Here is a 16,028-nt window from a genome sequence, read left to right on the forward strand (position 1 = left end):
TTATTTAATGTGTGCCCAGAAACACACAGGAGAAGATATATAAAACACTACTGGGAGGTCATTCATCACTGCAGCTTCTCAACACCAGACATTTCTTGGGTGCCCTGTGAACTGCAAATTTGGTGTCAGTGTTATTTTAGATTACCAGAATCCCACATCACAAAACTCATCTTTTTGACCAGTGCCTCTATGAGAAGTTTTAGAAGAAAACTACAGAACATCTGTAACAAAGACTTCAATACCATACCCCCACAGAGTCACCCAGAAGCCAACTTCTGACTTCACTTGATCCATCAGAGCCCCAAGCTGCAGTCTCATTAGCACCCACTCTTCTAAAAGCCAAAGACATTCAGATGATCCTGTAGGGGTACGTGACAAGGATGGGGAAAAGTAGCTTGCCAACAATAGAAGAAAGTCTAGAATATCCAAGTACTCCTAGAGTTCAGGCTATGGTCTGTGCCAGTATCTGAGAAAGACTCAAAATTAAAAAAAAAAAAAAAGTTTTGGAAGCTATAGCCAGAGATGCACAGAGGAATTACTTCATTCTGTTACGAAGCCAGACTGCAGTGGAGCACTGGTCAAGAACTCAGTGTGTGTACATTCAGCTGCTTCCTAAGGTGAGAGAAAGCAGCGCAGATCATGCATTGTCCTGTAAGCAAGGAGTCCTGGTACTGGGGTGCTCAAGAAACATGCCTTAAAAGTGAAGATGAGATTTCCCAAGCCCAAGTAAAGATACAAACTCTTCACTTTACAAAGCCTAAATATGTAGCAAAAACACTGCAGATTATTTCTTTGTCAATAGGAACCATTTACTTTTCTAATTAGCAACTGTGAACAAGGCTTTCCCTTCCTACTTTCTTTTGTTGTGTGCTTGTGTTTTTTCTCCTCCAATCTCACCTTCCACCTTTTTGTGACTGAGAAAGATCTCTCACTCTTTTCTGGCAACAGAGCAGGCAAGACAAATGAAAAACTGAAAACTGTTTCATACTTGCTAGATAAAGGACTGTAGCTCACTTAGGAGTACTTGAAACAACAGAGGCCATGGGCAAGAGCATTAAGTCTGAGACTGAAGAGAACTACATCTGACCCCCTTTCTGTGAGTAGTCTTCTGCAAACTTGCCTGGTCAACCTCCTCTGTAACACCACCTACCCCAGAGGGTTCCTGTAGGGTAGCTGTGGTAAAGACAGAGGCACGCTGAGGACACAGGAATGGATGCCAGCAAGGAACTGCTCTTCTCCCCAAGCACTGCTCTCCTTTCCCTTTGAGTTAACAGGGATTGGAGCAGAGCCTTTTATAATGAACATAACAAAAGACGATGAGTTGGCCTCAAAGCAGTAATAAAAAAAAAATTTAAGAACTCGTATAATAAAAAACACATTCATATAACTGGGTTTTATTATTTCCCACAGTTTTATTTTAATATATGACTCAGAGTATAGAGACAAAGGTATGATTCAGAGCAATAATGGAACTTTAAAAATTCACGCCACCAGCATGGACCAGACCCTCTGGTTGCCACTTACAGGAAACCCCTGCTCAAATAAAACCACTGCCCAAGACTGTGTATGCTTTACCCTCACAAGGTGAAATGGACACTAGGCATGGTGGTACACTGGGAGGAACAGGCAGGAGAAACTTGTGCTATGATAGAAAATACACCTAGAGATGAGCAGAAGCGAACACTTAAATATTCTTAGTCCATGCAGAGTATTTAACCATGCTTCTTAGACTTTAGGAGATTGAGCATCCTGAAATCCATTCAGCAAATGGCACCACCAGTGATCAGTGCCAGGCGAGAACAGAAATAGCTGAAGCAGGCATGTTTAGCCATGACTACATAGGAGAGTTCATCCAGCACACTTGGCTTTGGCCTCCTGCACACACACCTGCAATTGCTCTCCTGAGAACTACCAGTATTCCAATTATCCCTGCTCACTTTCCTTCGAGATCTCATCTTAGGAATTGTCAGGGAAGAGAAACAGATGTTTGTGAATCAGAGGAGTACATCAAGCCTCACAAGGAAGTAGAATACTCTGCCATAGCCAAGTTAAACAGGGTTCTTTGATTTGTCACTGGCTTACTCAAAGCCCCAAAGATCTGCTTTGAGCTCAGCTTGAATGGCCAACAACTCAGGTAGAAAAACACCAATTTGTCTGAGCTGTCAGCAGCTCCCTGAGCTATTCCTGAAACTACAGGACTTGACTCAACAATTTGAGACTTTCCAGATGAAAATATTCCATGTGCCACAGGCTGGCTGTGGTTCCAGCCCAACAAAGCATTTAAGCACATGCCTCATTAAGAGCACTTGCACAACCACCTGTTCCCCTATAGTTCACAGGTGATACAAGGTCTAGATTATCATTATTTTCAATAGTGCAGTTCATACAGACTTCTGTACCTCATTGCTTTAGAGCTGAGTACACTTGAAAATGTTCTTTTCAGTAATATTTGCCAAAAAAAAAAAAAAAGTGAATTTCTACAGTCATTCTGTTCGTGTCTGTCTATATCTTCCAAATTTGAAAGGATGAAGATATTCATTAAATACATTAAATAACCAAGCATATATATAAGTGGACAAGAACAGACATTGAACAGATCTCTGAATGGAGGCAGAAAGAAACTACCAAAGGTAGGCTGGGCTGCAGGACACGAAGTATCCTATAGCAATGGTTGGACTGGACAATCTTAGAGGTCTTTTCCTCTTAATGATTCTATGATGTTCATTGGGCGAACAGCCAGAATATCACTAGAAGGGAGGTCAGTGAGATTACAAGCACAGAGTGAGATCTAAATGCTGGTCCTGTTAGACACACAACTTTTCACTGGCTTACAAATTCCCTTTGCATTTCCTTAATTCTGGTGTGCAGACAGCAAGTGAATACCAACACCTGGATTAAGCTGCATCTTTCCAAGAAGTTGATGTGTACACATGAAGGATGGCTGGCCACATGCACACACAGAGAGGGGAGTCCAGCTGCTTTCCAACACAATCTCCCTCTCTATTGGCAAGGTGCTCCAAAAAGAAGAAACATGCTTGGAGAATCTTCTGTTCCTTGTTGCATTCATGCAGGCTGCTCCCTGTCTGCATTGAGGGTCCTCTGCACTCTCAGTAACCCTAGTAAGATGTGCAGCCAGAAAATCTCACAGCACCCATCCTCCTCCTGAGTTTTGTCAGGCAACACCCAAGGAGTCTAACCCCTTTCTAGGGAAAAGGGCAAATAGGAAAAAATCTGATGCTATCATCAAGAAAGTTTGGGATGACGCACTGTGCAGCAAATCTGCTTACCCTGTGATGATGATATAAAAGCCTGACAAAGAAAAGGCCTATCCCTCCTCCACTTCAAAAAGTTCACCAGTGATAATACCGAAATATAGTACAACACATAAGACTAAGCCTTCAGTCTGCCTGCAATGGGAAGAAAACATCTATTCTAGAGATAGGCAAACAAGGTTAGAGATGCAAGGTTGTCCAAGATCAAATCAGCAGCTGGAGTTTGAGAATCACTCATCACTTCCCAGACTGGGGCATACAGCAGATTTAAGTAATGCCCTAACAATCCTGCCTTCCTGTAATGTCTCTGGTCCCATGAGGCTTTTCTCTAAGTACAAGTTGTTTTTACTGAGAACCACCCAGGGCTGGCAGGTTGTAACTGATGACCAAGTACTGAAATAAAAGCACCAAAAGTGGTGCAGTCTTCATACAGTCCACACGCTTCAAGCAGTGAAAGAAAGGTTTGGTGGAGTTGCTCTAGTGCATGAACTGGGCAGGTGGGTATCATTATCCATAACTCCCTCTTGCTCTGTCTGGTGTGCGAGCAAAGTTCAAACTAACCCGGTCATCTCTGTCTGAGCGCACCTGTACCCTGCAGCAACCAGAAAGGATGGATGACCTGATGTACTTGCAAGAGCCTGTCATCTCTGTCTCAGCAAATTTTGGGGCCAGAGTTTGTCATTAGTGGGGAAGCCAAGCCCAGATTTTAACCTCCTCGCAGCTCTGTTTTCCCTGTTTACCAAAGAATATCATTTAATAAAAATTCATCCGGCAGGTTTACGGAGTAGTTTATGAACTCTTGTAATAGCTACATACTGGAGGGGATATGTATGAACTCTAACTACTTAAACCAAATATACATTTCTGTCTTCAAGACAGCTCTACATCTTGCACATAGATGAGCTCCTGGACAGTAGGATAACCTACTTTATTTGTAGCACAGAATTTCACCATTGTGTTAATTCAAGATGATGTGTTCCAGCTCATTACTCTCCTCGTAATCCATACTGTACAGATATTTCATGATACAATGCCAGCTTACTAATAAGGGTTAAAAGGGTTTTTGTTTTGTTTACTATGGCTTTTTTTTTTTTTTAATGTTTTTTGTTTTTAAGATCTCAAAGGCTGATAGATAACCTGCCAAACTGGCTTCCCCATTCTCTGAAGTCCAAAACAAGGTTCTACAATTGATTCTCTATCTTGATCTGCTTGCAGTTGGTAAATACACTCAGTTACATCAATCCCATGCGGGAAATACACCTTTATAAAGGGATAAACTAGTGAGGATCTGTGACTTAACAGCTTCTTAAATCACCTCTCTGCTGGCATGGGCCATAGAGCATACCTTATCTCTTTCAGAGAAAGTCAGCAGGCCCACATAAAGCCTCTCACCCAGAGCTTACAGTTCACAGCCTATTTTGAAGGCTGTTCCTTTTTGTTTCCCAGTTAGTTAACACCTTCCAGCAGAGACCCAGTAACTGGCTGTGTAAGCACTTCTAGTCAGTTCTAGGGCAAAGTCAAACAAGTTGGTTCAAACCACTGCCAGATGGCTCAGCTAACTTGTTTGATTTTGTCCTGGAAGAGTCAAAAGTGCTCACAGGTCAGGTAGAGTTGAGAGGGAGCTCCAAACACCTGGAGTAATGGCCCTGACAACCTGAACGTGAGCCCCATTCAAGGCAAAACCAAGGTAGGTTAGGTTAGGCACCACTGACTTTGTCTTCACAAAATCAATGACCAGGGAGACCGCCAAAAAGGGAGGAGCCCTATAGAAGCCTGCTCTGTCACATCTCCGTGGTAAGCAAGCCTTTGGACAAGCAGCCTTGGGATTTCCCTGGCAGTTGACGTACCTCCTGGAAGGACATCAGCCCTCTGTGCAAGACCACCACCCTGGCACACCTCCCCAATGACATTCTATGTCAAGTGGTGCTTTGTAGATACGCACAGAAAGATTCTCCTTTTCTTAAAGACTTAAAGCCATTTCAGCAAGACTTACTACTACTGAAATGTTTATACTTTTTACAGTATATATACAGTAATTTTAAATTTTGAGCTTAGAAGCCCAATTTTGAGAAACAAGCACTTCAGGCCATCAGCACAGTGGGCAAAGTGACAATTTTGGCTTTAAAATACCGAGTTACAGGACCAGAGTGCCATCTACCGGGCTTCTCTGAGGATAACAGGCGTTCACAGAAATTCGGGTCACGATTAATGGTCTGATCGGGAGCTGTTTCACTGAGCAAAGGGGAAGCGGTGGATGTGAACGAATTTCCTTTAGAAACTCAGAGCCTTCGGTTCTGCCCAAAGTGTCATGCTCATAAGTAAGATAATAAGAGCCAAATGATAATTGTCATAATTTACACGTGCAAATTTTTGAGGGGAAAACAACATCCAACACCACCTCTAAAGGGGTGGTTAACCACAACGTTCCTATGAACTAGAAAGAAATTTCAAGGTGGGCCTTAGAATCTATCAGGGATAAATATTCATCTTGAGTGCACCAGAAAAGAGTGAGTAATGGCATTTAGAGAAACAGCGTGGAATAAAATTCAGGATAGTTTCAATTGATACGGGAATATCACAGGAAAATGATATTCAACTGAAAGACCAACCTCAAAAGAAAGATGCTGCACACAGATGAAGAACAGGGAGGGACAGCATAAGCTGCAGTATAGAGGGAAAATGACCTGGTAAGGCTATTCCTTCTGAAAAGGAAGTGAAACACATCACGGTTAACCTCAAACCAAAAACCCAAGTCAACAGCACAATACTTTAAGTGTTACTTGTGAGAAATTGAGGGGATTATTCCAACCCAGTTAGAAGTTGCAATGCATTAATCTTCAATACTATGTCCATCTTAAGCAGTAAGAATGAGGTTTAAAAAACATGCTCTTTGAAGGGGGGGAGGGGGGAGAATAGGGTTTGCATAATCCACAAAAAAATAAGACTAAAAATATTCAAATCTGGTAAACTAAAGTATGTTATACTGAAAATGAGACAAAAAAGCAGCATAAGTGTTTGTTCCAAAACTGATCATTGTTCCAATTCCCTTTTATCACTTCATTTCCAACTCCAGTAAACCAACAGTACAAGTGCTCAACAGGAAGTATGTTCTTCAAGCAACTCTGGCTATACAAACCTAATTATTCAACAACCTACAAATAACTTCACAAGTAGATTTACTTACACTCATCTGCTTATCAGCCACCATGAAATATCTTTGAAGGAGTATCTTTGAAGGAATGATGTAATTTGAACATAAAACAGCCCATTTTATACAGCTGGAAATTTAGAAATACAGAGTTCTGACACAGATAGCTAAGTGTGCAGCAGCTCGTGCTTGGTAAATAATTCACATTAGAGACAACAAACATTCTGGACCTAAGGATGAAAGCCTGCTGCCTTAAGTGAGTGGATTTTTTTATATATTGCCAAATTACTTTTCTTAGTAGGGTCTGCGGAGAGTTATTAACGCAAGGTGAACCTCTACTGCGTACAAAGCGACATCCTTTTTAGAGGAGGGCAGGCAGTTTCATAGCCTGAATGGTCTCCTCAAGTTTCTAAATTACTGGATTCAAGCTCACAGATCTTGCAGAGGACAATGGATGAGTGGAACCAGTAAGCTTAACTTACTTAGAAGCCATGGTTGTAAGCCTGAAGACCACTTATCTGCTAACTCCAGCTTTTGATCACAAACCTGCCCCCTCTTTAAAGAGGCAAGAAGTCTTCCCAAAGTCTTCAGAAAACAGCAAGAGACAATCAAATGCTCTGTGACAACCCAGACTCCCCATTGCCTGCACACCACAAGATGCTTTTGGTTAGAGGTGGTCGCTGGATTCCAGCTCACAGCACTGTGCTCCCAGTACCCACACCAACCATCACAGGGCAGTGAGGGAGAACTGCACAGTGTTTGAGTTGTCCTGGAGATCAGTGCTCCACGAGGGCAGAGCAAAGTTCTGAGAGGGTAGTGCAAAGGTCAGTAGCAAACACTCCCCACAGTCTGGTTGCTCAGTCCTCACTTTGTCCTTTAACAAGAAACAAAGGTAAAATTAATGATTATTTTTTATTTATAAAGTTTGCAATGATACAGAATAGGTGACAATCAAGAGGAACGTGGCAAACTTCCCTCTGAAGTTGATTAGCAATTAACATTCACTTTACAATCCCATTACTCCCCTAATTGCCTTTTGCTAAATCAATCATCTGCTCTTTAAAGATACACTACAACCTGCTTTATCCTTTCAGCTCTTTCCCACTTATTGTTTATGGTGACCCCATTAAACTGGAAGTTGAACTACACTTTTAACAACTGTTTTCAGCAGCAGCCATGGGACATTTTTTGGATTTTTTTTTTTTAATAGAATTCTTTTTTTAGATGAGTACAAAAACAAAGAGTGGGCAGGGTGTTACTGTCACAATCCCTGCAATTCTTTCACCTCACATATGTTAAAGACTACGTTCATTTGAAGATTCCACCACAACAGCCCTCCTTAACTAACACATTGAGCTCCCTTATTATTTCTTCCCAAATATATAAGCAAACAGTCAATGTCTGCCCCCCTCATTTTTAAAGGCATAAGGAACAAATGAATTGGTCCCAACAACTTCAATAATTTCTGTACATTTCAGGACATTGAGAAAAGGAGGACAAAAATAGCAACAAAAGAACACATGCAAGCTTCATTGTATCCTCTCTGTGCAGTTGCTACGCAGCAATTGCCCTCCTACAAAGAACTTTGGCTTTTTTGCTTACTAACATTTCATCATTCAATTAGATACTGCATGTTCAGATCCAAAACAATTTAAAAGAAGGCTTTGCTCTGAAAGTTCTCTCAAATAGCTACCAATTTGAATGCACACGCCTTCTGACTTGCTTCTTCTGGAACAATATTAACCATAGGGCAGAACACCCAACCCCAATAAGCAGCCGATATCCCACAAGTAGTGTTGAGAAGAATCCCCTCCTCATGCAGAGAATGCAGTGAGGCCTGCAGGCACCCAGCCTGACTAAATAAATAAGCAGCTTCTGGCAGCTAATGAGGGCAACCTTTGTCATACTGCCTTTTCCAAAAGGGCTCTGGCCCAGTGCTGCTCTACACCCTTGTGATTTGCTATGGATATAGAAATAACTAAAGCTCACATTGTGAGCTGCCCCCTGCTTACTCCATCAACAAATCAAAACACTTTTTTAAAAAAAAGAAGAAAAAGATATTTTATCTTATATTTCTTATGCGCACATGGGGGGGAACACAACAATAAACCAATATTCATCGAATGAAGAACTATACAAGGACCCCAGTTGAAGTTACCCACACACCACACACTCAGCCTCAGTTTCCAGGGAGAGGCAGCACAGCTGCTGGGCAGCAGCCACCCCCAGCCCCCCCCCCCAACACAGCTGCGTCCAACTCTCCTCGTCACCCACACCTGAATCAAATCACAAATATACGCCTCATGCTTTTCATCAAGGAGGAACATTTATAGAACAAGATGTACAGTGCACACCTGCATGCTGATGTAAACGAATATTTAATAGTTCAACTAGCAGAAACCCATGTACTGAACAGAAAACTTACAGGAGAAAAGAGAAAAAGACACCTCCAACTACTGCACAGTAGAGCTAGAAAAGATAAATAGAGTTAATTGAATCCTATTATTTATTGCCTTCAGCCCACAGCCAGACTGCAGCTTCCCATTAGCTTAAGAGCACTGCCTGGGACTTCCATCCTCTGCACAGCAACACAAAGACTGTACACACAGTTCAGAGCAAACCAACGTTTCCACCACAGCAAAAGAACCCGAGTACAATATTATCCTTTTAAGTGGTCACTCGTTAAACATATCTTGTGGTTGATCTGTAAGAGTTCAATGATTTGAAACTTCATAGAACTCAGTAACACCATTAGTAATGCAGTTGATAACATAATTCATTCCTGTGTTTCTTGGATTTTGTACTTCAACAAAATTCAGTTTTATTTTTACCTCAAACAAAACAATGGACCATCCCAGATGTGTTTGCACCGAGTTAATCGTAACGTCTGGGTGAGCCCGTCAGAGGTGCTACGAATTACTTCAGCTGCCACCAATGGAAAGCAGGGCTCAGCAACAACTTAAACCACGTAGGAGAAACAGCTAAGACATCAGAGAGCATCTAAACTTTTGTTTGCGGTTTGCACGTTTTCCTGCCTTTAAAATGACAACAGCAGCAGCTCGCACGCAGTTCAGGAAGCAAATCCTCCTATAAAGCGCTTCCGTACCAACGGTGTGAAGTCATTCAATAGAAGCACCTGTTAGGAGTAGTTAGCCAGGCCATTCGCCTACAAACAACAATTCTATGGAGCAATACATCAATTTCGGAAACGCATCTCAACCCCCGAAAATCAGCGGGTCTTCTTAAACAGCAGGAGCTTGAGCAGCTTTATAAAGTAAAATCACTTACGGTTCTCCACTCCATAAAGACAGCCTTCGGGTTTCCGCAAGGCGGCCGCCAGTTTTTCAGCCATTCCATGCGTTCTAAAGCCAAACAAAATCAGAGAGATGTCGCCACAGAAACTCCCACCTCCTTCATCCCCTCACCGCAGTCGCGCACCTTCCGACAACGCGCCGCGCGCCCCAACGCAGCTCCGGGCCTCGCCGCGCGCTTCCCACCTGCGCGCCTCCCGAACGCGTCCCCAGGCGGGGATTTCCCTCCCCGCCGAGCTGGGCTTTCCACATCGCTGCGGAGCTGCACGCGGAACGCCCGTTCTGACTCGGCACCGGGGACCCCCGGCAAACCGTTGTGAGCGGAAGAGCCCAGGCTGCCAAGCTGGGATTTCACTTTCTGATTTCACCTGAGAGCGCAGGGAACCTTCCCAGCTAGCACTCTGCGAAAGCGGCTCGTTCACCGAGCCAAGGACGTGTAAATTCCCGTACGGCGCCGTTTCCCCGACACTCTCCACAGTTCCCACGTTCCTGGGAACGAAGCGTCCCAGTGATTACCTGCGCGCCCCGCGCGTGGAAAACAAACTCTGTTTGCTCGCGCTTGCTTTGCGGCGGCCGGTGCGCGCTGCGTGGGATCACAGGTGGAGACATCCGCTGCGTTCCGCGCCGCTAACGCGGTGCTACCACGCGGCGCTCGCCCGCATATAAGCCGGAGAGCAGTCGCCCGCTCCTCGCAGCAGGTGCGCACGTCCGCCGCGCGGCCCCGAGAGGCGCCCGGCGCAGCCTCATCCTCATCCCGGCGCGCTCCCGCCGCCCCCTCGAACCCCGCTCGCGGACCCCCCCGGAGCCCCGCTGGGGGCGGCGCATGCGCGCGGCTCGGGGCAGAGCGGCGCGGGCACGATGGCCGGCGGGGAGCAGCGCGGCGCGCCCGGCGGCCCCGAGCGGGTGGCGCTGAAGAAGGAGATCGGGCTGCTCAGCGCCTGTGCCATCATCATCGGTAAGGGTCGCCGCGGGCGGCGGGGCTGATCCGCGCCCTCCCGACAGAGCCGCCGGTTCCGTGCCGGGTCACAGCGGGCGGGCGGCGGCCGGGCGGGCTGCGAGCAGACGGGAGCCGGTTCCCGTCCGCGGCGAAGCCGGCGGAACCCCTTTCCGTCCCACCAAAGGCGTCGGATCGGGGTAAAGTATTGGCTTATTGGCGTTGTCGGTAAAGCCTAGCGGTGTCAAGCGCCTGAAGCATTCTAGCCAAAAACTTTCGCTTAAGGAAGCTCGGACAGCCGCCCCGGGAGCGGGATTGGCTGCGTGTAGGTGCGAAGTGGCACCGCGTGTCAGCGGCCCGTCCGTAACAGCGAAGCACGGCGCCGGCGGACGGCGCGGCTCTGCGGGCGGCACTCAGCGGAACGCGGCCGGAGGGCGCTGCGCCTCGCACCGGCACGGCCCGCAGCCTGCGCACGGCGGGACAAGAGGAGCCCGGCCGAAGGCTTTCAGCGCAAGACCGAAGCACCCGTTGCCCTGTGCTGGCGTTAGGCGGCTCTCTGCCCGGTACAGGGTAACGTGGGGGGAAGACTTCCTTCCAAATGATGGAAGGCGTGCGGGCGGTGTCACGGCTCTGACCCGATGGCAGTGTGGGGTGTCGTGTCAGCCTTCTGGGCAGAGAGCCTTCTTCCCTTCAGGGTCTCAGCATAAAACTCAAAGGTGTCCTGTGGCAAAGTCACTATTATGTGCTATCCGTGTATGAAAGTGCTGCAGATACCCAAAAACACGAGAGGGTATCTTTGTGTTATGAAATGAAATTGTCCGATGCTGGGATTTGTAAACTGGCTGTTCTGCAATTCCAGTCACCTGCAGGGTGGGCAGAAAGCACGGTAATCTTGGCAATTAGTAGCCAACAGAGGAAACATGAGGGAGTATTTGGAAAAGACTGTGAAGATGAAACTATAAATCAGTGAGCTCACGATTGCCTTCCATGCATTATCTCTGCTAGTTCAAAATAAAACATTTTACGATCGGCATTTGGAGGAAATGATCAGATTGTTTTCTGAGTCCCCCCTGGCATAATGTAAGGAGGCAAAAGAGAAGGCTTTGAGGTGTGAATGCCATTATCCACTGTATTTGAGAGTGTTCCAATGACACTGGGGTCTCCCTGTGTGTCACAGCCCGTTATGACCCCATGAAATCTCATGGTTGCACCCAGGGAAATAAAAGCTGCCTTCAGGTACAAGCACATCCCTTCATCCAGCACAACCGCTCCAGGACCATTGCTGTTAGAGCTCAGTCTGCCCGTCCCAAACTGCTTTGTCTTAGAAACGGTTACATGCCATGAAAACAAATCTCTCCTGCTATTAATAACCTGCTAATGTACTCAGTTACACTGCGCATTAAAGCTTACCAATACTCAGATGAAGTGGTACAGCTTAAAAGGAAGTAACGCACTCTTTATTGGCTACTAAGTAGTAACTGACAGATACTATCTAACTGCTTGAAAACACCATTACTTTTTGTTTAGGAGGTGAGCTACACAGAGAAATTCTTATCCAGGGCTTCAACATCAGTTTTGCCAATGCAGATGAAAAACTGGGTAAGAAGCTCCATGAGTTGGCTCTGTGTAGTTCCTGCCACATTCCTCTGTTCTTTAGAAAAGTACAAGAATTAGAAACAGCAGCCCGATTAATGTCTGATACCAGCCTGCTGCTTTTGGTCTGAATAGCAAAATTACCATTCTTACATTAGAAACGTACATGCAAACATAGGTACAAATTGCAGCCATTTATATGTATGTATGAACCTCTCTTAAAGCATTTGTTTATCAAGCTTGTAAAGCTGCATGCAAGTAGCTATAGGGTAGCACTCGGATTTTGGTAAAGTCCATTGTATGGATGTGAATGTATACAGCAGGCTGCATAAGAGGCATTAAAAGACCTGGAGATTAAGCTTCAATGAAATATGTCAGCTAAAACTAAATATGCCATAGGCAGAAATTATGTGCATCAGCTGACTAGGTTTCTAAAAATGTTTCTAGCACTCATTCTGCTCACACATAAGCTTCGTGTAAAAACCCCTTATAAACAGGTTCCCAATTTGAGTACATCCCATGTTATTAACACCAAAACTGTGATCAGATGGTCTGTGAGCACTGTGTTCAATTATTACTACTTTTGGAAATTGCCTCCTGGAATTTGTCTTCCAACATCACCCCAAAAATGGGATTTGCCTTGTTCCATAGGCGCTGTTAGTCTGCCACCTCATCGATGGTGTCAGCAGAATGTCCATGAGCTCGATGCCCTCTTATATGGGAGATGCTTCCTTCTGTCAGGATTGTCACAAGGTGTATGCAGAAACATTATTCATGTGATGAAACTGCAGCAAGGAAACAAGCAAAAACACTTCCCTGGCTGCCACAATGCATGCCTGACACTGTACTTGCTTACTAACAACCGTGTATGCATCTGCAGGAAGTTTCCACTTGCTTAAATACCTCTTCCATGGAGATGGCACCAATTCAGAGGTGTAATTGCAGAGGATAGGATTTTTCCTCCTTGCCCTTCACAGGAAACTACTTACCAGCCCTCCTGCATTCACTTCCTTGCACTGTTCTTGCTGATATGTCTCCTGTTGTTTTAACATGCCTTAAGGTCCCACAGCTAGGCCTTACAGACAGACATCACCAGGACTGGCAAGCTGCTAGCTTAACACCAGGGAAAGAAAATGCACAGAACTGAGAGAGGTCTTTATACTCAACTTTCCATAAATTTGTGAGAACTCAAAAAGCAATAAATAGGTAGTAATGCCTATATGGTCATGTTTCATGTGCCACTGGTGCTAAAGGAGACTGGCTGCTGGTCATTGAATCAACCAGCACCTGGTCAGATCCAAGTCCTTGTCAAGTAGCGTATGGAACGACCAGGAGATCCTCCCAAAAGGGCTTTACTGGAACAGTACCCCAGTTCCAGGGCTGCAGCAGAAAGAAAGGTGTATGAAGGAAAGAATGTCGCCCACATCGTGGTGTGATTTCTTCCTGCTTCTGCAATCCTACCTGGGATCGCAGAAAACAGCAGTGCTGCAGCACTGCTCTCTGATTCTCTGTGCAAGTATTGCACTTTTGGAGCTAGTTGAAGTTTCAGGACACGCTTCTTGCCCGCTTGTGAGAGCAATGCAGATTACCTCAGTGGTTCTTACTCGCGAACAAAAATTTGTTTCTGAAAAGAAAGAGTCTTCCTTATCTCTGTTAGACGTGTTGCTAGCTAATATTTTAGCATTCAGTTCCACATGGCGCTTGCTGGCAGAGTGCACAGGGTTTAAACATACATGACTAGTACTTTTTCAGGACAATAGGACAGACCCAAACTGTAGAGAAACGTAATTCAACATCTTGTCCTCTTATTAATGCAAATTGTGGTTAAATAAAGGTGGGAGTCGTGTCTTCCTTAAGAGCAAGAAACTACAGAGGTAATTTTGAGGCACTAGCAAACATTTTTTTACCATGCAGTCTCAAGTCTGAGGCTCAGATTCATAACTAATGAAAATTAAATGTCCAGGAACTATGTGTGAGGAACAGCTGATAGGTGTCCGCATTTTGGTATGATGCTCAGTACGAAGAAAGGTGCATACCTTTGAAAGATCAAATACTACATTTTTAAAGAGAAATTTAGAAATGTTCATCCAAAATGCACTGTGCAAGTTACACTTACAGAACAATATACTTTAGGGATATTAGTGCGCGCTCACATTTTCACAGTCTGTGCAAACATACAGTTGTCCATCAGAATCCTTTGGAGTAGGCATTCACCTAGTTTGGGGAGCTGAAAACATGCCACAGTTTTACTTGCAAGAAAAGCCATGGCAAGGTTCAAACAGCTTGGTAAAATTCCAGGGAGATCCTGCAGCTTTTCAAGGCTAGCGGCTTAGGCTTACCTCTGAGAGCAATTTTACTAGGGGGGGTAAAAAGGAGCTGCAACTAGAGATTCCTGGCAGCATAAAATGAAAATAAAAACAAATTTATATTCTTGTTAATTGGCTCATGCCAGAAATAGGCAGTGGGTCTATTTGTCCACAGATGTGCCTTTCTGCTGCAGTCTGTGCGCATCCAGAAGTCAGCGTGCAGAGCGAACATGTACAACACAAAGTGCAAAAGCTGCAATAAAGCAAAGTAAAAAATGCCAACATGAACAAATCCTTCCACATGGTGTTCAGAAGCAGTAGCAGGACACAGTGACTTAAAAAAAAAAAACAAAAAACCTGAAGTTTGTACTTCAGGAAATCATCAATGCTTAAACAAAACTTAGAACATTTGTAACATTCTGTTTCCTACTTACTATTTGGTGATGTTCATTGGTTTGGATTTAGGGGTTGGAGTTTGTTTTTTTCCCCTTGTGTTTTTGTGAAAAAGTGCAAAAATCTGATGAGGCTGAACATAGCCATTGTGATCAGAAAGCTGAAACAACGAGCTTTGTTATTGATGTCAGTAGTGCAGATACCCTGCAACACAAACTCTCCTTCTTCCTTGATAGACAAAAAAACAGAGGTAGCATCCTTTGGTAGTCTTACTCCTGATCTGGCAGTACAGTGCCTGCTTTCAGTGGTGCCATAAATCTCCACTCGCGTTCCCTTTTCCTGTGCCTTGCAGCTCATTTCCTTCTAGCATAATGTAGCCTTTTCTGTTGAGAAAGTCTGCTCTGCTTTGGCAGGCTCACAACGAGCAGAAATGGTTTGGTGGAGGTTTAGCTTTTTTGTGTTTGGAGCTTTCTGTGTGCCAAACTTTTCCTTTCAAGACCCTGTTTTTGCTGGGCTGCGGGCAGTTTCTAGTAGCTGCCACACTTTTTTGTCACCTTGATTGCAGCATGATAAAATGAGAAGGCATTTGTCAGTGCTGAAGTGCCCCAGATATAAAACATCCTAACAGTGTTGTTTTTAGTATTGGTCCCAAAAAACCCAAAAGTCTTCCTGAGACTTCTTTAGTAGATGTTCCATAGCAAAGAGCAGGGAGCCAGTGATCCAACATGGACTGAGCACCTCAGCATTCTAATTCCTTTTTAAATGCCTGTATCCTTCAATAGGGAGGAAGCATAGAGAATATGCAAGCTCTGGTCTCCTGCAGAAGAAAGCCATATATAATGGTAAATTCCTTTCTCTTCACATGCCAGCCTCAACAAAATCTCTTTAGATAGTTTATTCTCCTGCCTTGTTCTGGCACTGACTTCTGTATGTTGGAGCTGAAAAGCAAGATTAGAGGAATGGATCTCACTAACTGTTCTAATCTTCAGGATCTTGTAGGTTCTGTTATTCCTATTTCAGGTAATGAATGGCTCACTCTGGTGTTAAAGTGAACTGACTAAATTCTTGCAC

At 44.6% G+C, this 16,028-nt stretch overlaps 1 protein-coding gene and 1 long non-coding RNA gene across 5 annotated transcripts in view; one reads left to right on the forward strand and one right to left on the reverse strand.

Annotated features, from left to right (window-relative positions):
* LOC125699294 (uncharacterized) overlaps positions 1-9,784 on the reverse strand; it is a 138,549-nt gene extending 128,765 nt beyond the window's left edge. For all 4 annotated transcript variants that reach the window (XR_007379507.1, XR_007379509.1, XR_007379506.1 and 1 more), the window contains exon 1: positions 9,709-9,784. This is a non-coding gene — a long non-coding RNA (uncharacterized LOC125699294). The remainder of the gene's footprint in view (positions 1-9,708) is intronic.
* A 22-nt stretch (positions 9,785-9,806) lies between these two features.
* SLC7A10 (solute carrier family 7 member 10) overlaps positions 9,807-16,028 on the forward strand; it is a 33,411-nt gene continuing 27,189 nt past the window's right edge. The window contains exons 1-2 of the mRNA XM_048959050.1: positions 9,807-10,047; positions 10,399-10,686. Of these exons, the coding sequence (XP_048815007.1) occupies positions 9,807-10,047; positions 10,399-10,686 (529 nt within the window). The remainder of the gene's footprint in view (positions 10,048-10,398; positions 10,687-16,028) is intronic.

The sequence above is a fragment of the Lagopus muta genome, chromosome 12 (assembly GCF_023343835.1).
Source record: "Lagopus muta isolate bLagMut1 chromosome 12, bLagMut1 primary, whole genome shotgun sequence".
NCBI classification, from domain to species: domain Eukaryota; kingdom Metazoa; phylum Chordata; class Aves; order Galliformes; family Phasianidae; genus Lagopus; species Lagopus muta.